The sequence below is a fragment of the Scyliorhinus canicula genome, chromosome 4 (genome assembly GCF_902713615.1).
Source record: "Scyliorhinus canicula chromosome 4, sScyCan1.1, whole genome shotgun sequence".
Lineage (NCBI taxonomy): Eukaryota > Metazoa > Chordata > Chondrichthyes > Carcharhiniformes > Scyliorhinidae > Scyliorhinus > Scyliorhinus canicula.
The window spans coordinates 141,373,332-141,399,476 of record NC_052149.1 but is presented as its reverse complement, the minus strand read 5'-3'; the positions used below and the strand labels follow the sequence as shown (position 1 = coordinate 141,399,476).

Genomic DNA, 26,145 nt, shown 5'->3' with positions numbered 1-26,145 from the left:
CGTGCCTTCAGCCCTTTTAGCAGCACAAAAGTAAACCATTCAGCCCTTTGAGCCATTCTATTAGATCATGGCTAATCTGGATTTCAATTCCATACACGTGCTTTGTTTCCATAGCCCCCCTCCCCCATTCTTTGGCTGACAGAAATGTATCAATCCTGATTTAAAGGCGCTGTACAGGAATATGTTAAGAATTGAACACACAAGTCCAGATTCACAGACAAGAAGTAACTTTAATTAAATATTGTGTAAGTTGAAAAGTTTTTTACAGCTCAAATTTCTGCAAAAAATTTATAACAATCTCTACAGTAGTTTGTTTGTCTAACCATTTATCTGTACAGTGTGTCCAACAGTTCACATAAAGGAAGTGGAAGGCAATCAGTTTAAATGAGACTACGGCTGATATTGGCAACTGGGAGGCATTGCTTCACGTTTTCCATCACCAAGGTTTCTTCTCGTTTCTGTGTTCAAGTCTGAAGTGTGCGGTTGACTCCTTTATATATTTAGTCCATCGCCAGTGCTTATACAATAGCTGACACCGAGCATGTATGCACTAGTTCAGCCGCAGAGACCGAAAAGAGGTTTGGACAAGGACAGTATATCACTTGCTCAAAAAAAATGACAAATCTTTTCCATTTCCCAAGCATCAGCGTTTGCTTGTTCCTCATTCATCCCCTTAGAAAAATCCTCAAATTTCTTTTTTTTTTGTTTTGTTTTTTTTCACATCGCAAGTGAGACTCAAAGATGTCCTTGTAAAGCCACTGGAATATCAGACTGGGAGCTTTGCGTGACTGCAGCACTGTCACACCCTTGTGGGTTATATGGCAACAAAAGAGGTACATTTTTCAGGGTGACAAAACAGTTAAAATTGTGCTTTTTTTGAAAAAAAAAACAACAAACCAAAAAATAATTCCTCATTTTAACAATATTTAAGTGTACGATTTCCCATTCTTATTCTTTCCTTGAAAAATTCAGGTTCAGGGTATAATGTTTTACTGAAAATGAATAAGCTTTGCATTGTTAAGGCATCAGAACTGCTGGTTCATAGAATTTTGAGTAATGTCGAATAGAAAGAGGAAGCGAGGAGAGAGAGAGCGAGGGAGGGAGAAATACAGGCAGGTGGAAATTTTATTTTAAATGATTTCTTTTTCTTCACTGTATTAATGCAGGAAAGAAGAGGCCATTGCCCAGTGTGGAGAGGATACCCCATGCATATCACTATATTTAAAACAGCGCTACCCTTCATAAGCTGCAGGAGAACAAAACTCACCATCTACAGAAGTAAATGCGAATGAATAAGATGCTGCTTTTCTTTGAAACACAATTTTTTAAAAAAACTTGATGATTCAATTCAACTTACAAAAAAATATAAAAATAGACGATGGCTTTTTTGACATGACTTTTTGTTTTTAAAAAAAAAGGGAAGAATGCTCCAAATCAATACTTAGCACAATATCGACTCGATTGGAAAAAATGTAATATGATATATTTATATATATATTTATATATATATAACGCAACAAAAACTTTAAAATCACATTTAAACAATTTCTTACTCAGGTACAATTGTAAATGGCTTACTCTGTTGACACCTCTCATGTATTACCGTACTTACATATTAAAATTAACCCAACGAATAAACAAATGAGGAAAAGAACACAATCCAAACAAAGCAATGTACAAATTTCCAAAGATAAATACATTATTTATAAGCTTATTTTACAAAAAAAAACACAAATCTTGTTTTAAAACCGATACATGTTTAATTACGCAAGGATGTGCAAGCAAAAGAAAATGAATGGTAGTGAACTCCTTGCAGTAATGAAAAATGGGACGCAAAAAGATACGCTTATGCAATAAAATTCCTTGTTAATATTGGAAATTGTATTTAAGACATTGAAATGTATAAATATTTAAACAACAACTTTGGCAAAAGAAAAAATTCACAAAAAATCTACAATATTTATAACTACATACAAACACAATATAGCGGAAAATTATTGGATAATGCATCATCAGACCTCTGATGGATCCTCGATAAAGTACATTAAGAGCATTCTCAATACAGTGCTAATAAAATAGCAATTTTCAACAAAAAAAAACTCCCCCTTCATGTTTGTCCCCACACAGCACTGGTACTTTTGATTCCGTCTACCTTTCAACCCCTGTAAATACAGCAGCTAAATCTATATTGCGTTTTCCAAAGTCCTTCACAATGTACAAACCCTTGTTAATGAAGTGCTGGTTGTGATATCTGTAAGTCGCATTTCCTATTCCTGATTTTTCTTTTTGTATAATGAAACAAGACAATCGGATCCGACTGAAGCTAAGGAATGGGCAATGGGTTGGGCACAGGGCAGTAATTGGCTGGCATTGGTATCGGCAACACAATGAAGAAAGCACAAAGAAAAGTCCAAAATACCAGCGGGTGCCATTCCTTCAAGCCTCCCCCTTCCCCACCCCTTAAGAGAAGGAAACGAGTGGCCGAAGCCATTCGGTCAGAGTCAGCTCGATCTTTTGGAAAAAACCCACAGTTCCAAGTCCTCATGTCGCAGCATCTAACTGCTTCTTAAATGACTCATGGGTTTTTACCTTCCCTGCTTTAGTTCATTACCAAAGTGGCACGATGTCGACCATCGTCATTAAAACTTGTTGGGTCATTGAACGTTAATCCTATGTCTTGTTTTGGGTTTTTTTGTTTCATATCTACAGTTCAATCGGCTTACAAGCAGAGAAAAGTTTCCTCTGAAACAGCATTCACACTGTAACAGCTGATGCTGAATTTGGACACAGCAATATCTAGACTCTGCATCTTTCGATCCATTTACAGTTAAAAACCGCACTGGCAATTCTACAGGTTGTAACCAACTATCACACTCTAAATGCTCTACATTTTTCCACCTATTAATTATCACTACTCGGCTCATCCACCTTCAAACACTTTTAGTTTCTCTCGGTCAAATCTTTATAAATTAAGCATCACATTCTGTTACAGTGTTCTCTCCAGAACTTTCTGACTCTAAAAGGCATTTATTGTTTTTTTTGTTAAAATGAATAAATTGGGTTTAAGCATTTTGGAAAAAGTGAACATTCGTCAACATAGAACAAACAATTTATTTTAGTTTTTCCCCACTCAAATATATGGGACCTAACGTGTAAATTGCCACCATGCATTCAATTCATCAGAATTGGCAAGGCTGAAGGTTTTAAAAAGTGTTACTGTGATTGTTTAACTCTACACAATCCTTCTGCGAAAGGCCTGAGTTAAAAGTTCCATTCGTCTGTGGGACTTGCATCTCATCTCCTCATGGAGCACAAAATTCATCGCAATTGTCAGCATATAGATGCAGTCTTCAAGGCATGGGATCTATCTACATTGGAGGAACTATCATGCCGGATATAGCTGCAAAATATAAATGGGGAGAAGAAAAGTTTATTGAAATGGAAAACATACAGGCTGGAACAGAAGACAACAAACGCAGAAAGACCCGCTTGAAAGTGTAAACCCCATTTGCTCATTTATTTTTGGTCTCTCTCTCCCTCTTGCATGTTCTGAGGGTGCTGAATTGTGACTATTCCCCAGAAGCCAGGCACCATCTCACAAGTGGCTGTTCATAGTGCACCAGTCTAAATAGTGAACATCGGCAGCCTATTCAATGTGCCTCAGCCTGTCAGTGTCTAATCGCACTATATAAAAACGTTCTAATTTGTACTTCTGGAGCACAGTGACTGGTGTTATGTCGGAAAGAATGTTAGCTACTTATCCCCAGCAACAATGACCTGTGAATTTATGGTTTTTGTGGCATGGTTGTATTTGACCGACGGGTGAATGTTGGCCAGGCCACCAGGAGAACTCCATAGTCTTCTTAGTTTTGCAGCTGAACCACTGGAAGAGTGGGAGGGTCTGAGTTTAAATTCTCATCTGAAGGACAGCAGAAACCCCTCAGATCCCGTTTGGAAGAACAACTTCGATTGAGTGCTCAAACTGGCATCCACACCTCTCCATTCAATCACAGTTGGCGTACCAGATGATGAAAATGAAATGAAAATTGCTTATTGTCACAAGTAGGCTTCTAATTAAGTTACTGTGAAAAGCCCCTAGTCGCCACATTCCGGCGCCTGTTCGGGGAGGCTGGTACGGGAATTGAACCGTGCTGCTGGCCTGCCTTGGTCTGCTTTAAAAACCAGCGATTTAGCCCTGTGCTAAACCAGCCCCTGATGTATACCCCATGGGTGCTGAAGCAAATTGTGTTGGATGTTTTTTGTCGTAATGTGCAAATTATATAATGGCCTTTCTTTTTAAAAATTTTAAAATGAATTTAGAGTAATTTTTCCAATTAAGGGGCAATTTGGCGTGGCCAATCCACCTACCCTGCACATCTTTTTGTGTTGTGGGAGTGAAACCCACGCAAACGCGGGGAGAATGTGCAAACTCCACACGGGCAGTGACCCAGAGTCGGGATCGAACCTTGGACCTCGACGCCATGAGGCAGAGTGCTAACCACTGCGCCACTGTGCTGCCCTAATGACCTTTCTTTACCTCACTGCTACATGTGTATGAATGAAATGAAAAATAAATTGGACAAAATTTGTTTTCTATGAGTGAAATGATTGCGATTGGAATTGGAAAATCAAAAGACTGTAAAGGAGCCAGAAGCCACCTTCCGCTGCTATTGTGTCAAGTTACTTGATTGGTCATTTTGAGAGAGAGGGCAATTAATAAAAATAAAAACAAAAAATCAGCAAATTTGCTTAACCTAATTACTATTGCTGGATAAGAGGCAGCATGTCTAAAAAAGGTTCTCTGATGCATTCGAGCAAAAAGTGCAAGTTTGCTAGTTGGTCTGTGTTGAGTCACTTGATCTCAGTCAGGGGCTAGTAATTGGATTATCTCAATGAGCATCAGACTAACAAGGGGAAGAATCAGCCCTTGTTTCTTCATAAAAGTTGGGGGGGTTGGGGGTTAGTCACAGTTCCCTCTGCAATCTATTCAGAGTCCAGCCCAAGTAAGGGCTCGAATCGACTATTCTGATCCACTGTGAATCCTTTGAAAGATTTCCTCTCCTGCTGAAAAGGAGAGGGACCCTTTTCCATTCTATTTTGCTGTAACAATGACCAGGATGCATCGTGAGTACAAGCGTCGATAGAAACTCAATCCAATAACAAGCTCCAGTCCAGACTCCTGAGGGAGCTGACCCCAATGACAGCTGAGAAACAGAGTGGTCCAACTCAGGGCCGAGAGAGGGTTGGAAAATTCAACAAGCAGCATCCAACAGCCTTCTCTCCTTTGCTGTACAGCTGTGGCTCTGTTCCCTCCTCCCCTCCCCACCCCCACCCCGCAGCTCTTCTCCCCACCCCCTACCACCGCCACCACCACCACTCCCATCCCCTCTTTTTTTTGGCAGCTGATCTTTGTTTATCGTCTCAGCACTATCAGATTCTCCAATCTCACAGCACTGGTGGCCCTCAGACGTCAAAGAACAGGAAGGTGTTTTTTTTTCTTTCCCCCGCCCCCTCTTGTTTAGTGAAATAGAGGCTAGAAATGGCAGCTAGAATGATCTATGGGACGGTGGCAGAGGAGTTTTAAAAATACTACACATTGCTTCTGTATTTCTCGAGTGTAATTAATAACAATCGAGGGAGAGAAAATAGCAACAACCCAGCTTATTGATGGCCAAATTTTGTTATGCGCCTCTACCCTTGTTTTGCTTTGCAATGAACCAATTATTTCTGAAGAGTTCCAGCACTTTGATAACTGAGTTTTGCTGTCTTCTCCCAATTACCATTCTTGCCCTTTCAATTGTCCCCATTACTGCACTCACGTCCTGTGCTAGGTAAGCCAACAAACAATGCTGGAAGCATGCTTTGAAGTCTGCTGTCATTTGGAAGCTTGCTTTTGCCAATCCAGGGGAGGAACAAAAATTAACTCCCTTGATTTTCCCCACTGAGGTTGTTCCCTTTGTGGGAGAGTCCAGGATCAGAGGGCATACACACAGAGTAAGGGGTGGTCCACTTAAGACAGAGATGAGGAGGAATTTCTTCTCTCAGACGATAGTGAATCTGTGGAATTCTTTACCGCAGAGGGCTGTAGAGACTGGGTCATTAAGAATGATCAAGGCTGAGATAGACAGACTTTTAATGAGTAAAGGGAATCAAGGGTTATGGGGATAAGGCAGGAAAGTGTAGATGAGGAATATCATGTCAGTTCAGTCATGATCTTATTAAATGGCGGAGCAGATTCAATGGGCCGAATGGCCAACTTTTGCTCCTGCATCTGATGGTCTTATCATCTAAGATGCAGCTGTGGTGTCCAGGCATGGCCTACCACAGCAACTGGCCGAGGCACTCCAAGGTCAGGGCAAGGGGTGTCATTGAGAGATTGACATGGCAGCATGGTAGCACAAGTGGATAGCACTGTGGCTTCACAGCGCCAGGGTCCCAGGTTCGATTCCCCGCTGGGTCACTGTCTGTGCGGAGTCTGCACATTTTCCCCGTGTCAGCGTGGGTTTCCTCCGGGTGCTCCGGTTTCCTCCCACAGTTCACAGGTTAGGTGAATTGGCCATGATAAAATTGCCCTTACTGACCAAAAAGGTTAGCTGGGGTTATTGGGTTACAGGGGTAGGGTGGAAGTGAGGGCTTAAGTGGGTCGGTGCAGACTCGATGGGCCGAATGGCCTCCTTCAGCACTTTATATTCTATGTAAATTCTATCAGGTAAACCAACATTTAGCCTTTGAAGCAATTATCAACCATCGAGTCAACAGAAACAAAAGTGTGCAGCCGCTCCCACCTTGCGGTTAGCCTGGATTAAAGGATGTTTTCTCTTTTTTCCTCTCTGTCATTGCTTTGGATCTGCCTATAAAAGGATAATGGCACTGCTGTACAGCGGAGAAGATCCCATCATCATCCCTAAGCTATGGTTGAGCCAACAGATCTCAGAGAGGGACTGGCATGGAAATTTCAGAAACTGAAGATTTCATGACACTGATGCTAGGAATCCTGGGGAAAAGCCAACTGGGAATTAATTTAAAAAATGGTTTATCCATTTTCTTTGAACACTTCTGTTCCTGAGTTCTAAAAATATTGGACTTTGCGACAAAAAGGCCGTTCGAGAGTGAAGAATTGTCCAGCTTGGGAATAAAGACTTTCCAAATGGCCGGAGGAAAGTGGTACTCTGTGAGGCCGGACATCTTGGGTGATCAATGGCAGTAAGGAGGGGCTGGGGGTTTGGAGGCATAGAGTCATGTGACGAAACCTTCAGGAATATGCCCTCCCAGAGTTGGGTGGTGGTCAAAGTGCTATAATTTTATTATTTGTTCATGGGATGTGGACAAGACTAACATTTATTACCAATCCGTAATTGCCCTTGAGAAAATGGTCGTGAACTTCCTTCTTGAACTGCTGCAGCCCGTATGGTGTAGGTACACCCACTCTGCTGTTATGGATGGAGTTCCTGGATTTTGGCCCAGCAACAGTGACAGAACGGAGATACATTCCCCAAGTCAGAATGGAATGTGGATTGGAGGGGAACATGAAGGTTGCCGTGTTCCCATACGTCAGCTGGCCTTGTCTTTCTAGGTGGGATTATTTTTGATATCTGTCTAAATTAGGGAGGGGGAGGAATGTCCGCGATGCCAGTGCTGGAATATTGTGTGGCTGTCAGGTGAGATCAGGATTAGATTTGGTTATGATGCACCCGAAGGTTCAGAAAGGTACCGACTGAAATGTGTTCCTCCTCCAGGCCCAGGCTGACTGGCTTTTTCCATCCTCGGCATTAAAATGGCTGAGGGGTGGACAGAGATGAGTGAGGGCAAAAGTGGTAGCAAGTTTGAAAGACTCCTGGGGAGTGGGACCCTCTGGCTTCTGATAGAGACCAGCAGTGATTCATTTCCGCTAGGCAGTCTCAAATGGAGAGGGGCTGGTGGATCCCTTTGCAGTTGATACAGGCTGGTGGGGTGGACAGAAATACATTATCAGTATGTGTATCTGATGACCCTGTGAGGGATTTCCCAGTAAGTGGGGGGGATAATAAAATGCAAATTGAAGATGTGAAGTTCCTATCTAATGCTGAAAGACATAGAGATTGGAAGGCAGACTGCACACATGTTTCCACCCAGTTTTGGCCACACGCAGTTCAGGTGCCTGCACCTCATGGACAGGTCATGCAGTAAAGTGGTTTATTCTGATGGGCAGGCCCAGTGATGTACCACAGGCAGACAGTGTAAAGGGCTATCACTTTTTAAAGGAACAATATTCTAACCTCCGGCTCCTTCTCACTGCCTTGATTCCACCCACCCACTGTGCTTTTTCTGTTCTGCGTGCTATCTTTGATCTGAGACAATTAGAAGTAAAATCTGCCAGATTTTTATCAGAAAATTCCCGTGGGCTTTCATTTTTGTTTCCCGTTCGAGAGGAAAACAATTTAAAATTCCAGGATGACCTTCTTAGCAGCCCACACGCAAAGATGGCCTGTTTAACTGAGCCAACCTTTTGTGCGCACTTGCTTTGCCTTCATGCTGGCAACATGCATATCAATGGATATAATTTTGGTCAGTGCTTGTTAAAGCGGCAAAGGACTTTGCAAGATTCCAGGAACATGAGCCCCACCACTCCTCCTCCTCCACAAATCCCAAACCCCACCCTCCACCCACCTCCCTTCGAGTTGTTGATTCCTTCTTGGCCTGGACACTGACAGCCCATGAGTGCCGTGTCTAAGTGATCAGTCCCTCACATAGGAGTTCACACGGTGCCACTGTCTTCCTTGAGTGCTGGGGAGACAGTGGCGTCCCTAATCTCATCCAGTGTCGGTACATGCACTTTCGTAATATGCCTTAGCTACACCTATCACAATGGCTGCCATAGTTGCTTTTGATTTTCCCCCTTTCCTAACCCGTGGAGTTTGAAGGCAATTGCACCAAGGGAGGGCTGCACGAGAGGAGATGCTATCTTTCCGGACAGATGTGGTAATGTCCACCACTCAGGCTGCTGGAACGCATCCCATGGTGCTATCTGCGGACAAGCAGGGAAGTCATCCCTGGTGTCCCAATGAGATTTATCCCTCCAGCAACATCTAGTGAGGATTTTTCTGATGTTATTAGTAGGAGCTTACTGAACACAAAACGGCTGCAACATGTTTTACATGACGACAGTTGCTACACTTAAAATGCTTCACTGGCTATACAGCGTTTTGGGATGAGCTGAAATAATGAAAGGCGCTATATAAATGCATGTTATGTTCTCTTCCATTGAGGTTAGCGAAGAGCATAGGCAAGTCTGGGTTGGCTCAGGGTGGTACTTGCCGATCCATTTCACAACTGAGCCAGATCCTAGCCAAATGGTGAATATATTAGGAGTAAGCAACATTTTGAGATTTCCTGTTGAAAGCCTAGCTGCATTGGCCAGGGGATATAATGTGGACACAAACAGTTAATGAACCAGTTCAGCAGATAAGATTCAAGCAGATAAGACCCTCTTTCACTGTAACTCACAGTGAGTCAGAAACCAAGAAAAACTGCTGTAACTTAGTTTTGTGTACAATAGGAGTGGTATTCCACAATTCATATGACTGTCAGATGGATGCTATCATTTTAATTATGGCTGTGTACATTATTAATGATAATGTTACACCAGCATACAATAGTCAAACCTCAATACTACAAATTCATGGAGATTCGCTTTCCCCTTGCATAACAATGAGGTGGTACACACACTGGCACCCTCTAGTTCCTCACTGCTGTAGCGATCCACCATGCCTTAGACTGTCTATTCAACCATGAAGTGAATTGCATCCAAGCCCTCACTCTATGTTTACACACCTACAATCTCCAGAGTAGTGCCAGTGGCTCAGTGGAAAGCAATCCAGAACAGAAATCTGATTTCCCACTGCAAGTCTTCCTGCGCCATCTTTCCTCCATCTTCCATTTCACTAGAGGCTGAACATGAATCTTACTTGCTGACTATATATTGTGCTGAACTTTTTTGAATCAGAATTAGCTGAATGATGCTGTTTGGTAGGCACCGTGCATCCATGCCTTTTATCAATGTCCCACCTATCCCATCACATGACAATAATAATAATAATAATAATAATAATAATCACTTATTGTCAGAAGTAGGCTTCAATGAAGTTACTGTGAAAAGCCCCCAGTCGGCACATTCCGCCACCTGTTTGGGGAGGCTGGTACGGGAGGCCTGCCGGTAACAAAATCAATGATTTAATTTTTCTTCACAGAGAAAGGCCCTCCCCACTCCTCCACCGACGGTGTACTTTTAAAACCGTGTCCCTGTGTCGCATACTATCTTGCTGTGTTGGTTTGAGAAATTGGCAGTGATATGCCCTCCAAGACACCTACAAGCATGGAACAGTAACGGTCCACCCAACATTTCAATAGCCAATTCAGCCAAATGTCTGAATTGACCCCAACTTCCACCGAGCCAGACCCAGGTGCAAAAGTATAGCCCTGTTGAATTGGCCTTTCTCTGTGAAGAAAATTAAATCATTGCCTTTGTTACCGGCTGGCCTCCCGTACAGCCTCCCCAAACAGGTGCCGGAATGTGCCGCCTGGGGGCTTTTCACAGTAACTACATTGAAGCCTACTTCTGACAATAAGTGATTATTATTATTATTGTCATGTGACGGGATAGGTGGGACATTGATAAAAGGCATGGATGCACGATGCCTACCAAACAGCATCATTCAGCTAATTCTGATTCAAAAAAGTTCAGCACAATATATAGTCAGCAAGTAAGATTCCTGTTCAGCCTCTAGTGAAATGGAAGATGGAGGAAAGATGGCGCAAACAAAAATTAGAGGATCATAGAATTTACAGTGCAGAAGGAGGCCATTCAGCCCATCGAGTCTGCACCGGCTCTTGGAAAGAGCACCCTACCCAAGGTCCACACCTCCACCCTATCCCCATAACCCAGTAACCCCACCCCAACACTAAGGGCAATTTTGGACACTAAGGGCAATTTATCATGGCCAATCCAACTAACCTGCACATCTTTGGACTGTGGGAGGAAACCGGAGCACCCGGAGGAAACCCACGCACACACGGGGAGGATGTGCAGACTCCGCACAGACAGTGACCCAAGCCAGAATTGAACCTGGGATCCTGGAGCTGTGAAGCAATTGTGCTATCCACAATGCTACCGTGCTGCCCAAAGGGGGAGTAGTCGGCCATTCAGCCCCTTGAAACTGCTGCGCCATTTGACACGATCATGGGTGATCTGATTGTGGCCTCATTCCACCTTCCGCAAAGGGCAATTTATCACGGCCAATCCACCTAACCTGCACGTCTTTGGACTGTTGGAGGAAACAGGAGCACGCGGAGGAGACTCCGCACAGACAGTCTGCACACCCACCCCCGGACACCACCACCTCCCGCACTCCATAACCCTCGACTTCCCGTTGCTGATCAAAAATCTAACTCAGCCTTGAACATTCGCAGTGACGCAGCCTCCCAAGCTATCTGGGGAAAGTGAATTCGACAGGCTGAAATATACCCCCCTGACAGGGAATCGAACTCAGGTCACAGTGTGAATGCGCTGAATGCTAACCGGTAGATAGGCTAAGGAACAATGTTAATTCAGGAGAAGGCCAGCCCTTGGGGTGACCCTGCAGTGGAGTACTTACTAGAGTCCACAAAAGATTGGTCAAACAGTGGGGAGAGCGTGGAAGGAGAGGGTGGAGGACGGGTAGGGGTAGGGAGAGAAAAGGAAATGGCGTTAGTGATTTCCAATGAAAAGGGAAAGCAGTCTAGCCATTCATTCATTTTAAAACATATAACGTAACAGAGAATGGACAACACACTGACAAAGACTATGGCTTTTGGGCTTTACTGCACTGCGTTCAGCCTCACAATCAGGATCTGCTTTACCTCCTCATTTAGAAACGCCCCTTAAAATACCCTGCTTGAAAAGTGTCTTTGGAAGCAATGGCGTTGGTATGGAAACCATAGGAGTTATATTGCAAAAGATGGCACCTGGACCAAGTCCACTGCCATTCTGTTGTTATTATCAACCCTCACAGATGTGAATGGTGACTTTGATTTATGTGCATGAGGGTCTATATTTAACTCTTCCTCTGCTAAACCCATACAGCTGCCAATACGAAAGCAATGACAGATCTTTCAGGGTTAGCACAATAATTGCTGCAAACCTGATGTGCCTGTGTCTTAATCATTGCTCATCTGGTCTGTTTCCTTGTGACAAAACCCTCACAGGATGGCTCTGCAAAAACATTTTTTTTCTCTCAGAAAAGAGGAGTCTTGGTGGCCTTGTGTAGTTACAAAGAGGGTCGTGAGCTGATAAGACATTCTAATGTCATTTTAACAGAAAGGTTGCAAAAAAAAAATGCATTGCGCATTTGGGTTGTGTTACAATACTGCAGAGTTGACAAACCAATGAGAAATCTCTAATATCATACGCTCAGGGCAGGGGAGTGGAGGAGGGTGGCCATCACAAAAGCAATTTATACATGCATCCCGACTTTCAAGAGAGTTTAATGTGTCCGGAATGTTTTATTTATTATTCCTATTAAGAGTGTAGAGTTTCCAGCCTAACCACACGGAATGAAACCAGCCTATGCCTGTGGTGTGTGTGAGCTCACCTTGGAGACTGTTAGCGTTGGCGCTGGTGCAGGTCGGGGGAGGGGAGGTCTGTGGCCTCACCACCGGAGCGAAGGCGCTTTTTTGTTTCACTGCAGAGACCATATTGGCTGGCGAGAAGGAGAAAATGCCAGAGGTACTGCTACAATTTGAAGGAAGGCTGGTGGAGGAGGCCATGGTAGGACTGGACGGCACTACTGCAACAAGAAAGGAGGAAATATGTCAACCATTTGGGTGCCATATATATATTTTTTCATATATATATATATACAAATATAAATATATATATGAATTTGTACAATTCATCGACCATTTTCAGGATAGTTAGTCAATGATGGTGCAAGACAATTTGAGTCATTTTAAGACGTTGAGAGAAAAAAAATAATCGTGTGACCACAGCTGAGTGGAACGACTTGTCGTAACTCACTGGGTCACTTACCTGGCAACATTAGTGACTTAACCCTTTCAAACCCCCCCGAGTTTGTTGGTTAACATCAGTTTATATTTTAAAAGGTACGGTAGTTTGAGGAAGTTAAAAGGTTGGGGGTTCGGGCCTTTTTGAGTTGGTGTTTACCTTTGGCAAGAAACAGAAGAACAATGACGAAACGTGGAAGGCGAGGGTGTGGGCGGGCAGGGCTGGTCAATGCAAAAGTGCCACAGTCAAATAGCGTCCAAATCACACCATGGTGTAGTTACCTCAACAGGCACAGCCCCTTGGTCTGCTTTTTTTGCCAAATTACAAGTCCCACCTTTTCCTCTTGGGCAACCAAGGAATTACTTTGGTATGCCAATAGCTTGTCTGCAGCGCGTGTTCGGTTTAGTCATTCCCCCATCATCTTGCTCTTACTGCTTTCATGGCCCTTACTTGGGCCTGCATGGTTGTCATCAGCGAGTGTTTTTTAATCAGACAACACACCCGTGGGTACACGAGAAAAGGTAATCAATTGATGAAAATTAGAGCTACGCAAACAGCAGCCATAGATAGAAAAATGTCTTTAGCTAAGGTCATCTCAGCTCCTTGTAATGCGAGCAAAGTGCTGGTTGTTTAATCATTACTCATGCAATTAGTTTATTGATTTAATTAAGAATGACGCCTTTTAATTAGAGAGCCTGACCGAGACATTGTCTGATGGGACAGGTCAGGTATGAGTGGCACAGAACAATCGAAAACTTCCCTTTTTTGTTAAAGAGACAGCGTCCCCTTCTAGGCAGCCTTTGAGGGGAGGTTTTTGAACTTCCAGCATCCAACCTCAAATCCTGGTGCAAAGTTCAATTTAACCCATGAGTAAGTATAGAAGTGAGATTTGTGTGGATAACCTCAGCAGCTCTCTCTATGATTAGACACTGAATGATACAGAAGACTCAAGCTACACTGAATAGGCTCAGCGAAACGTTACAAATATCAGATCACTATCATTGTTCAGCTATAATACAGCTAGGCTTCCCATTTTTACTTGTGAATGAAGAAGAAGAAAAGAAAATTGCTTGTTGTCACAAGTAGGTTTCAAATGAAGTTACTGTTAAAAGCCCCTAGTCGCCACATTCCGGCGCCTGTTTGGGGAGGCTGGTACGGGAATTGAACCGTGCTGCTGGACTGCATTGGTCTGCTTTAAAAGCCAGCGATTTAGCCCAGTGTGCTAAACCAGCCCCAGCTGGTGATTAATTGTGATGCAAAGGTGTTCGGAATTGAGCGTAATCTTTGATTTAGAGATTTGAAGGAATATTGATGCAAGCACCCACGTAAGTGTATTCATGAGGGGACCTAAATTGCTTACTTAGATTTCCCAATAATTTTACCACAGTGGTAACCCATTTATTTTAAGTGGTTGCTAAATCTAGGATGCTGTGCGTGAGGATTTGAAGCTTTAACAAACACCTACCCACAGTGCAGTATGCTGGAAGACAATACACAAAATAGGAAAACAGCAAACGGGACAACAACAGTGCAATGAAGATGGTTTCTATGGATTGGTTTAACAATGAACCACATTTCAGTAAAAGTCGAGAAATCCCATCCTTCTTTCGAATGTCATTGCACAATTTGACAAGATCCCTGATGCAACAACCTCAAGCCACAGACTCCTCTGGAATCTTCCAGAAAACCAGTCCCAGTTTAAAGAAAGGCCTGAACATCTGCACAGCCATTGGCGATAAACCAATAATTTGATCTCTCCCACGAGGTTACATGGGCTGTTGGGTGGTGAGAGTGTAGGAAGTACTAGTCACAATGCTCTCCGATGATTGTGAGTGTGAGGCCAGCTTGGTGAGTTAAATAGTTTTTTCCTGACTGATACTTTCTAATTTTTCTATGTATGATGGTGCTATCACTTGTTGGTATGCCTGCATCTGCTGTATTTCTGCCTCTTTTCCCCTTTCTTGACGATATTAGGGTATAGTTCTCCAGTTATCCATCCAACATTTACACACCCGCGCACTCACAAACACACACCAGAGAATAGAATTCCTACAATGCGGAAGGAGGCCATTCGGCCCAACAAGTCTGCACCAACCCTCTGAAAGAGCACCCTACCTAGACCCACTCCCTCCACCCTATCCCCTTAATCCCACCTAACCTACACATCCTTGGACATGAATGTGCAATTTAACATGGCCAACCCACCTAACCAGCACATCTTTGGACTGGGGGAGTAAAATAGAGCACCCAGAGGAAACCCATGCAGACACAGCGAGAAAGTGCAAACTCCACACAGACAGCCACCCAAGGCTGGAATTAAACCCGGGTCTCTGGTGCTGTGAGGCAGCAGTGCTAACTGCTGTGCCACCCCCACACAACACACACACATACACACACAGACACACACTTTCAGCTGGGAGCAGGAAACATATTCCATTTTCCCTCACTGGAGAAACTACAACCCACCTATTACTTTGGTTGAGATGAGCAAGTTCAGCACAGAAGGGATGTGAATAGCATATAAAAACAGAGAATGCTGGATAAACTCAGCATCTGTGGATAGGGAAACAGAGTTAATGTTTCGAGTCCATATAATTCCTCTACAGAAGAGTTATATATGGACTTGAACTGGTAACTCTCCCTCTCTCCACAGAAGTTGTAAGACCTGCTCAGATTATCTAGCATGTTCTTTTATTTGAGATCTCCAGCGTCCGCAGTCATTTGCTTTTAATGGAATAGCATGTTTGGTTTTTGCCCTTCCCATCTTCACAGATTCCAATTTTATCCCTTGGCCTTGTTAGCTCTGAGTTCAGAACGAGGCCAATTTCATTTTAAATTAATCTCGGTTTTAGATATAACCAAGCGAGGGGAAATATTTCACAGGAAATATTCCATTGTACCAACACAAATTGCATGCAGCTCAATGATGAGTTCTTGCAGGCCTCACTACAAAGAGCACAATTGTTGACTAACAGGTTAACAATGTGTGCTATCAGTGAGAAGGCTCACCCATTAGCCAACCATAAATGGAAATAGCTCCTTCCAAGATTTTCCGTTCATGACATTAATGACTGGATGTTCTCTGGCGGCAAGCCCACAGTTTCCAGGCAGGCAAGGCTTCCTCCCGGTAAACTATCTGTAAAATCTGGCCACACGCTGTTTATTTTCAAGAGTACAGCTTCTGTGAAACCAGGTTACTGCTCTCTCTCTCTTGGAAAACTGAGTCTCGAAGTGTGGAGAAATCCATGCTCCCCATCTAGCTTCTGTTGTTCAATAATTCGATGCTAAGGATGTAAGCTAACAAACCAGGGTTCACACCAGTCTCTCTCTCCTGCTCTAAATGGCAAATTCCAAACTGAGAAATTTACCAAATGAGGCTTTGCCGAGTTTGGAGTTGGGGGAGATTCATTCAGTGATAGTTAAAGGTTTTAATCTGACTAAATTTCAGTTCCCTATCCTGAATGGTGTTAACGCCCTTTCATTCTGGGGAAGTTGGGTGAATGGTAAGTCCCTTAAAGTGTGGTGCCTTTTCTTATTAACTAAATTGTTTCCAACTCTGAAGAGTCAATAGATTATTGCAAGAAATAAACACTGGCTTTACAGAAATTCTAGAATTGGGTGCACAGTTTTAAATCCTCTATAAGCCTCCACACTCTCCTGAAATGTTAACTCTGTTTTCCCCTCTCCACTGATGCTGCCCGACCTACTGAGCATTTCCAGCACTTCCGGCTTTTATTTCAGATTTCCAGCATCTGCAGCGTTTTGCTTTTCTGTTCCTCGCATCCACTTTTTATTGGCTCAACAATTGCTTTGTCTCAATAGGGTTGAGTCCGGGTTGAAAAGGTCAGGGGTCGGATTGACTTTGGCCACTCTCCAAATTTTCATGTCCCGCCTGTGACGATGCCTGCCCCTGGCGGGACCGGAAAACCCTAGTCAAAGGGCAGGATTCTCCGGTCTCATCCGTTGTGGGACCTGTTGCTCGTGAGAACAGAAAAATTGCCATTCCAGCCAAAACTCCAGTCACTTTCAGTGGCACCTGAAAAATCCTAGCTGCCAGCGAGGATGGACAATTGCGCGCAAAGTCTTGAGGAGGCCAAAGTCTCTGCATAACTGTGTGAGAGACAAGGTGGCAAACAGAATCACAAATTCTCGATTAGACTCAATGGAAAATCAAAGATCAGTTTTAATCCTTATTGAATGAAACTGCACGTGAAGTTGCGAACTCTCTCTTTATTCTGTTATTGACCAACGTGTGCATTTGGCAGGAATTTCCTCAGGGTTTCTGTAGGTCTTCCAATCCCAAAGGAAATTCCCCAGGATTGTCCCTGGCAGACGACTTTTCCAAGAGCAGTCTGCATGCAACAACTACTCGGGAAGTTTAAATGTTGATCCGGTCCTGAAATCAATTGGTGCTCAACTGTCTCCTCTCTGGAATCGAAGAACAGGAAAAGGCCGACTCTTTTTCTCTCTATTTTGGCTTTGCATCTGTAATGAGTTGTGACGTTTGGAATGCAACAGACCCGGCGGACTTTGTGCTGGATAATCTTTTAATTGTAAACTTGGCTCCCATCAAAGACCGATAAGGAAGGTTTTTCCTTCCCAAGCTGTGAAAATGGTTCTGCTAGCTATCACTGTTCTAATTTTAAAACATTGCTGAAGCGACTGCGCATTGGCAGTCCTGAGATAGCAAACAATGCTAAATAAATGCAAGTCCTTCTTTATAGACAATGAATCCTTTTGAAGCATGATTCATTGTTACTAAGTAAAATAATACCTTTGTTTGAAACAGAATAGAAACTTTTCTTCAACACTAGTACAAAATAATCATGCAATAGCCAAATATATCACTGATTGAAAAGTACAGAAAGACGTGGGGTGGGTCCTTATGTATCGCTCATAATGTTAATGCTGCTAAGATGTTAGTGAGTCCTCAATAAGACATGACATTGGACAAACAGATGAGGCCAATTTTAATGAGGGTAGGATCTGGTGTGCGTCTGTTTTTACTTACTGGCATATGGCGAATTGGCAGCAGAACCATTGAGAAAACCAGGAGAGCCTCCCAGGTTGGACATCCCAGCGTTTCCATATCCATTCATACTCGTTGTCACAGAATTGTAGTTCGTCTGCTGTGGAGTAGAGCTCGGCACATATCCATGAGGAGACACACTGCTTGTGTTGCGAGTGAAACCTTTATTGAAGAAGGGATATATACGCACACATCATTACTATCTCTCTCACAGTCATCTAAACATCATCCTGTAATAGAGGATGTTATATCAAAGGCCTGGGAGCTAAAACACGAAAGACTTGATAAAATTGACTGGGCACCATGGCTTGAAATCAACTCTTTGTTAATGTTTGTGCTGAGCATCTGATAAAGGGCAAGGGTTGGAAGAAAAACTGTCCAGTGTGATAACAGAACCCCCATCTTTGCATAGATTGATTGATTAACCTAGGAGAGGCCATGCTGGAAGATATTAATCTGCTGAATTGTCCTAGCCCTTTGACGGAGTTGGTGTGTATGCCAGTGCGTAACAAAAGGGGATGAAAATTTCCTCAAAAGGTTCCTTAAAAGTAAAAAAAGGCACAGTGGTGCAGTGAGTTAGCTCTGCTGCCTCACGGCGCCGAGGTCCCTGGTTCGATCTTGGCTCTGGGTCGCTGTCCGTGTGGAGTTTGCACATTCTCCCCGCGTTTGCGTGGGTTTCGCCCCCACAACCCAAAGACGTGCAGGTTAGGTGGATTGGCCACGCTAAATTGCCCCTTAATTGGAAAGAATTAATTGGGTACTCTAAATTTATAAAAAATAATAAAAATTAAAAATAAGGTTGTATTCCCTGTGTTGCTCCAGATATTGAAATGCCAACCGACTGAGATTCGAAACTTAAATGCATTGACCTTTTTCTACGTATCTTGACCTTGTTACACCGCACAAGCTTTTAATCCAGATTCAGAGCAGATAACAGCAACTGTGCACAAATAGCTACAGGAATGTCATAATATTGAGATGTTCTGATAACCAATCCATCGAAAGACCACAATGATCCACTGGCCATAGAGACTGATACATGAATCTGATAACTGGGGGAAGGTTCTGGGGGACACTTGTTATGTGTGTACTACCTCCCAGCAAGATTCAACTGGCAGGACTTTCAGCACAACCCGCCAAATGTTTCACAGCAGTGGAGGCGGCCCGTCATTGGCAAGCGGCGGTTTCTTCTGGTTCCGCCAATGTCAATGGGGTTTCCCATTGAATGCATGCCCAGAAAAACCTGCGGCTGGGGTGTGCCGCCGGTGGGACTGGAAGAGCCCGTTGGGGTGACAACCGTAAAATTCCGGCCAATGTTTTACTTGGGAAGAAGGACCATAGAATCCCTACAGTGCAGGAGGAGGCCATTTGGCCCTTCAAATCTGCAATGACCCTCTGAAAGAGCACTCTACTTAGGCCCACTCCTCTGCCCCATCCCCACAACCCCACCTAACTTGCACATCTTTGGATACTTAGGGGCAATTTAGCCTGGCTGATCTACCTAACCTGCACATCTTTGGACTATGGGGGGAAACCAGAGCAGGTTAGGTGGATTGGTCACTCTAAAATTGGCCACTCTAAAATTGCCCCTTAGTGTCCAGGATTTGCAGGTTAGATGGGATTTACAGGGATAGAGTGGGGGAGTGGGCCTAGATAGGGTGCACTTTCTGAGGGCCAGTGCAGACACAAAGGGCCAAATGGCATCCTTCAGCACTACAGGAATTTTCTGAGGAAAAAGGAGTAAAATTCAGAGCAACACCCTCTTTTTAACATATGACTTATTGTCCCATTTCCGCCTGCACTAAATTATTCCTGTTTGAAGGGTGGCATGGTGGGACAGTGGTTAGCACCGCTGCCTATGGCGCCAAGGACCCGGGTTTGAATCCCGGCCCCGGGTCACTGTCCGTGTAAAGTTTGCGCATTGTCCCTGTGTCTGCTTGGGTTTCACTACCACAAACCAAATGATGTGCAGAGTACATAAGAACATAAGAACTAGGAGCAGGAGTAGGCCATCTGGCCCCTCAAGCCTGCTCCGCCATTCAATTAGATCATGGCTGATCTTTTGTGGACTCAGCTCCACTTTCCGGCCCGAACACCATAACCCTTAATCCCTTTATTCTTCAAAAAACTATCTATCTTTACCTTAAAAACATGTAATGAAGGAGCCTCAACTGCTTCACTGGGCAAGGAATTCCATAGATTCACAACCCTTTGGGTGAAGAAGTTCCTCCTAAACTCAGTCCTAAATCTACTTCCCCTTATTTTGAGGCTATGTCCCCTAGTTCTGCTGTCACCCGCCAGCGGAAACAACCTGCCCGCATCTATCCTATCTATTCCCTTCATAATTTTAAATTTTTCTATAAGATCCCCCCTCATCCTTCTAAATTCCAACGAGTACAGTCCCAGTCTACTCAACCTCTCCTCATAATCCAACCCCTTCAGCTCTGGGATTAACCTAGTGAATCTCCTCTGCACACCCTCCAGCGCCAGTACGTCCTTTCTCAAGTAAGGAGACCAAAACTGAACACAATACTCCAGGTGTGGCCTCACTAACACCTTATACAGTTGCAACATAACCTCCCTAGTCTTAAACTCCATCCCTCTAGCAATGAAGGACAAAATTCCATTTGCCTTCTTAATCACCTGTTGCACTTGTAAACCAACCTTCTGTGACTCATGCACTAGCACACCCAAGTCTCTCTGAACAGCAGCATGCTTTAATATTTTATCGTTTAAATAATAATCCCGTTTGCTGTTATTCCTACCAAAATGGATAACCTCACATTTGTCAACATTGTATTCCATCTGCCAGACCCGAGCCCATTCACTTAACCTATCCAAATCCCTCTGCAGACTTCCAGTATCCTCTGCACTTTTCGCTTTACCACTCATCTTAGTGTCATCTGCAAACTTGGACACATTGCCCTTGGTCCCCAAATCCAAATCATCTATGTAAATTGTGAACAATTGTGGGCCCAACACGGATCCCTGAGGGACACCACTAGCTACTGATTGCCAACCAGAGAAACACCCATTTATCCCAACTCTTTGCTTTCTATTAATTAACCAATCCTCTATCCATGCTACTACTTTACCCTTAATGCCATGCATCTTTATCTTATGCAGCAACCTTTTGTGTGGCACCTTGTCAAAGGCTTTCTGGAAATCCAGATATACCACATCCATCGGCTCCCCGTTATCTACTGCACTGGTAATGTCCTCAAAAAATTCCACTAAATTAGTTAGGCATGACCTGCCCTTTACGAACCCATGCTGCGTCTGCCCAATGGGACAATTTCTATCCGGATGCCTCGCAATTTTTTCCTTGATGATAGATTCCAGCATCTTCCCTACTACCGAAGTTAAGCTCACTGGCCTATAATTTCCTGCTTTCTGCCTACCTCCTTTTTTAAACAGTGGCGTCACGTTTGCTAATTTCCAATCCACCGGGACCACCCCAGAGTCTAGTGAATTTCGGTAAATTATCACTAGTGCATCTGCAATTTCCCTAGCCATCTCTTTTAGCACTCTGGGATGCATTTCATCAGGGCCAGGAGACTTGTCTACCTTTAGCCCCATTACTTGCCCATCACTCCCTCCTTAGTGATAACAATCAAGTAGATGAATTGGCCACGCTAAATTGACCCTTAATTGGGAAAAAAAAGAATTGGGCACTCTAAACTTATAAAAAAATGTTTTTTTTAATTAATCCTATGCAACAAACAGCATTAAAATATCAAGTCATTACTGTGCTCAAACTCCAGATACAGCAACAACATTTATTTATATAGCGCCTTTAACCTAATGAAACATCCCAAGGCGGTTCACAGGAGCATTCTAAAACAAAGAATGACATCAAGTCGGACCAGGAGATATTAGGCCAGATGGCTAAAAGATTGAGCAAAGAGATGACTCTTTAAGGAGGAAAGTGAGGTGGTGAGGCAGAAAGGTGTAAAGCTTGGGACCAAGGCAACTGAAGACATGGCTACCAATGGTGGAGGATTTAAAATCAGAGATGTTAAAGAGGCCAGAATTAGATGAGCGCAGTTATTTCAGAGGGTTTTGGAATGAACAAGCTTACAGAGGTAGAAGGTGGCAAGGTCATGGAGGGATTTGAAAACAAGGATGAGAGTTGCTTCAACAGGAGCCAGTGCAGGTCAGTGAGCAGAGGGGGGGGATAGGAACCTGCTGTGAGTTGTCCTCAAGTTTATGGAAGGTAGAATGTGGGAGGCCATTCAGGACTGCAATGAAATAGTCAAGTCTGGAGGTGATGGAGGCATGAATGAGGGTTTCAGCATCAGTTGAGCTAAAATAGGGGCAAAGTCAGGAAGTGGCAATAGGTAGTCTTTGTGATGGTTCAAATATGAAGCCAGAAGCTCAGCTCAGGATCACAGGTGTCACCAAGGTTGCAAACAGACCAGCTTAATCTCAGACGATTGGGATGGAGTCATTGCTGAGGGAAAGGCATTCAGAGTGGTGGATCAAAAATAATGACTTCAGTTTTCCCAATATTTAATTGAAGAAAATTTCTACTCGTTCATTACTGGATGTCAGATATGGGGGAATTGGGAGAGATGGTGGTGAAGTGGGGTGGATGTCACCTGTGTACGTGTAAAAGCTAAAGTTGTGCATTCAGATGATGTCGTCAAGGAGCACCATGAGAAACAGGGATGGGTCAGGATTCTCTGGCTATGGAACCAGGTGAGAGAAGTCCGATCCAGCTAAGCAACAAGAGAGAGGACATTGGAAGAGGATGATGTGGTCAACTCTGTCAAGGCCGCAGGCAGGTCGAGTAGGATGAGGAGGAAATGTTTGCCTTTGACTCAGTCCCATAGGATGTCAGTTGTGACGTTTATGAGAGGAAATAATGAACGGTAACCCCACAGAAGATGAGGAATCTGAACATCCCCCACCCGCACCCCCAGAGGTGCAAGAACTGGGAGTGAACATCACGTCCAGCTGGTGCAGGACAGAAGTAAGTACGAGGGGCTTGAAGTGCATTTAGTTGCAGTGGCCTCTTCCTATCTTAGGGCCTGTGCTGTTTGCTTGACACCTGTCATTAACTGAATCACCTCACCAAAAATGACAAGAGTGGCAGAGTTAGGAGGGAGACCAATCAAAGTAAAACACAGTGTAGTCACATGGTGTCATTACAGAGAAATAGCAATACTGCAGCTACAAGGACAGAGTAATTTCTCACTGCCTAGATACCGCAGACTTGTGAAGTAGCATCTAATATATTACGTTAGATACTGATCAATCCTTCTCTTTGGAGTTTAGTGAATCCTGACTTTTCCCCTGTCTTCCATATAAACATTGCAAGTGTTCAAAAATTTGTTTGAGAGGTTGCTGCCTAGGGTTGATGTTGCTGGCTCTCTGATACCAGAACCTTCACTATATTTATTGCCGTTCGTTAATGTGGGGTTATCTAGGTAGAAGGAACAGTTTACAGGACAGAAAATTAGGAATTGCAGTGTGCAATTTCTGGACAGCAAAGAAAATTTCCCACATGAAAAGTGAGGAAGAAATCTTTTCAGACAAAACCATTGCAAGGGACAGGATGATGCAGTTGGTTTAGGCAGTATCATTTTAGCTCTGGGTGTGATCTCAAATGTGCCCCAGACTGATGTGATGGAAGTCCTAAGCCCCTCCTCTCTCTTCGCTGGTTTTAAGGGCCTCAGGCAAAATGAAGTTTAACAGTTCTCAAGCCAAGGGCCAGATTTGCCCCCTCCCCCGTGCGGCCTGTTTTCCGGCAGCTGAGTCGGCTCACCATTGGCTCCCGGCGGGATCTTCTGGTCCCGCCAAAGTCTACCCTGTTTTACGTGCCTTGCCCGTCCCACCACCGGAAATCCTGCCGTGGGGATTCATCATCGGCGAAGATCCCACCGACAGGAAAGCCTGGAAAATTACGCTCCAAATCTTTCCCATTGTGCCTCCCCACCACACACACCCCCACAACAGGAATTTGACACTAATTGACCATCTCATCCTAAGAGGGGATGAGTTCAGTTGATATCAAAAATGGGAAAGAAAATCCACACTGGCGCAGCGTGATTGTGTCGATAGCGGCTGCAAATGAGGCACATTATTGCATCACACTATTTGGGATATGACTCTGTACTTGAGAGCTGCCTGGGCTTTACCACACTAGCTGAGACAGCATTCACTTTCATGGACACAATAATCCACCAAAGGAAACCTATCACTTGTGTCAAACTGACATCAAAAAAAGGAGAATGCAACTGCAGACATAACGCAATAATAATAATAATCTGTGTATCCATTAAAATGAATGGGTGGAAAAATCGTGTGAGATGGGCATTTAAATTTCTGATGTGCACCAATAGAAAAAGTGCAACTTCAGAAAACCAAGCCTGTACGGCGAGAGAAATCCTGACTGTTTTATGGGTCAGCTCACCATTTTCTCTTTCCAAAGCAATGGAGCAAGTGTTATTTTCCGAATGTTTTACTAGGATCACAAATCTGATGGTAAGGAACATTCGCAGAGATGCTCCAAAATGCTCCAAAAGTCAGCCCTTTTTCACACGTGACACTTTGGGCAGTTGTCAAGAAGGAGCTGACATTCCCTCCAGGAAGCAGGAAAGAATCGGCAGGATCATTAAACTAGCTTTTATTCACAGTCTGAATACCGGATGCCTTCTTTACTCTGACTGCACTGCAGGAAAATAACTCTCAGGCTGAATCCTTCCTCTGGGAATATCCCCTAGCTGGACTAGGCATGGATGGAGGCCCGCGGCTTTGCGAGGACCCACAGGGGCACTCGGTAGTGGGCCTGCATACATGCCTGTGCCTTAACCAGATGCATCACCAACACAGAGATTGAGTAAGGATCTTTAGTCTACTTTAATGCCAATCTAAAAGCTTGTCTATTTTTTTGTGGAGAGTTGATGTGAGGCAGTCTTCTGGATTTTATTTTTAGCATTGAAAACAATCGGGGTAGCGACGGGAATTAGAGTAGGTAAATTTAGGGGGAAAACAAATCACTAAAAAAAAATCAGCATTTATTTTGAGCATCTGTAAACCTCAAGATAACAAATAAGAGACTAAAAGGCAGTTAAGCAAAATGACAACCCGCAATTATTTACACGATTCAGTTACCACTATTAAGTTCCAAAAGTAATGTTATATTTTCACCAAATCCTGTCAAGCTATTTTAGTAGAAAAGTCTATTTATAGCATTTGTCAACAGGCAGCGATTACAGAATGTTCACTGCTAAGATTAAACCTCAAAGCAGTACAGCACCATAGTGTCATCAAGTACCCATCTTTTTAAGCCCACATTATGAATAACCAATGCCAAAATTGAGTGTGTACTACGAGTGGTGTGTTATGATCACTGTCGGCAGTGTATCATAGAATCACTACTGCGCAGAAGGAGGTCATTCTGCCATTGTGCCCATTGAGTCTGCACTGACCTTCTGAAAGTTTATTTTTAAATATTTTTATTGAAGCATTTGCAAAATTTTTATAACAATAACAAAACAATAATAACATAAACATCAACATGGTAAACTAGCCACCTCTGGGAGAACCCCAGCATTGATCACCTCAAGGCAAACTTTATTTTCTCCAGCTTGAGAAACCCAGCCATGTCACTAACGCAGGTCTCCACACTCGGGGGCTTCGAGTACCTCCACATTAACAGGATCCGATGCCGGGCTACCTGGGAGGCAAAGGCCAGAACGTCGGCCTCTTTCACTCCCTGAACTCCCGGGTCTTCTGACACTCCAAAGATCGCTATCTCTGGGCTCAGCACCACCCGCGTACCAAGCATCTTGGACATTGCCTTGGCAAACCCCTGCCAGAATCCACCAAGCTTCGGGCATGCCCAAAACATATGATGTGGAGATGCCGGCGTTGGGCTGGGGTGAGCACAGTCAGAAGTCTTACAACACCAGGTTAAAGTCCAACAGGTTTGTTTCAAATACGAGCTTTTGGAGCACTGCTCCTTCCTCAGGTGAATGGAGAGGTATGTTCCAGAAACATTTATATAGACAAAGTCAGAGATGTCAGACAATGCTTGGAATGCGAGCATTTGCGGGTAATCAATTCATTACAGATCCAGAGATAGGGGTAA

General features: G+C 43.8%; 1 protein-coding gene across 5 annotated transcripts in view; it reads right to left on the bottom strand.

Moving 5' to 3' along the window:
- Positions 1-210: 210 nt before the first annotated feature.
- Positions 211-26,145, bottom strand: part of ebf1a (EBF transcription factor 1a) — a 489,857-nt gene continuing 463,922 nt past the window's right edge. For 2 of the 5 annotated variants that reach the window (XM_038795282.1, XM_038795283.1), the window contains exons 14-16: positions 18,030-18,209; positions 12,606-12,800; positions 211-3,400 (exon numbers count right to left, since the gene is read on the bottom strand). In XM_038795282.1, coding sequence (XP_038651210.1) covers positions 3,369-3,400; positions 12,606-12,800; positions 18,030-18,209 — 407 coding nt within the window. In that variant the 3' untranslated portion in view covers positions 211-3,368. Of the gene's footprint in view, positions 3,410-11,568; positions 11,653-12,605; positions 12,801-18,029; positions 18,210-26,145 lie in introns of those variants that run through there. The other 3 variants (XM_038795286.1, XM_038795284.1, XM_038795285.1) reach the window with 3 other exon arrangements.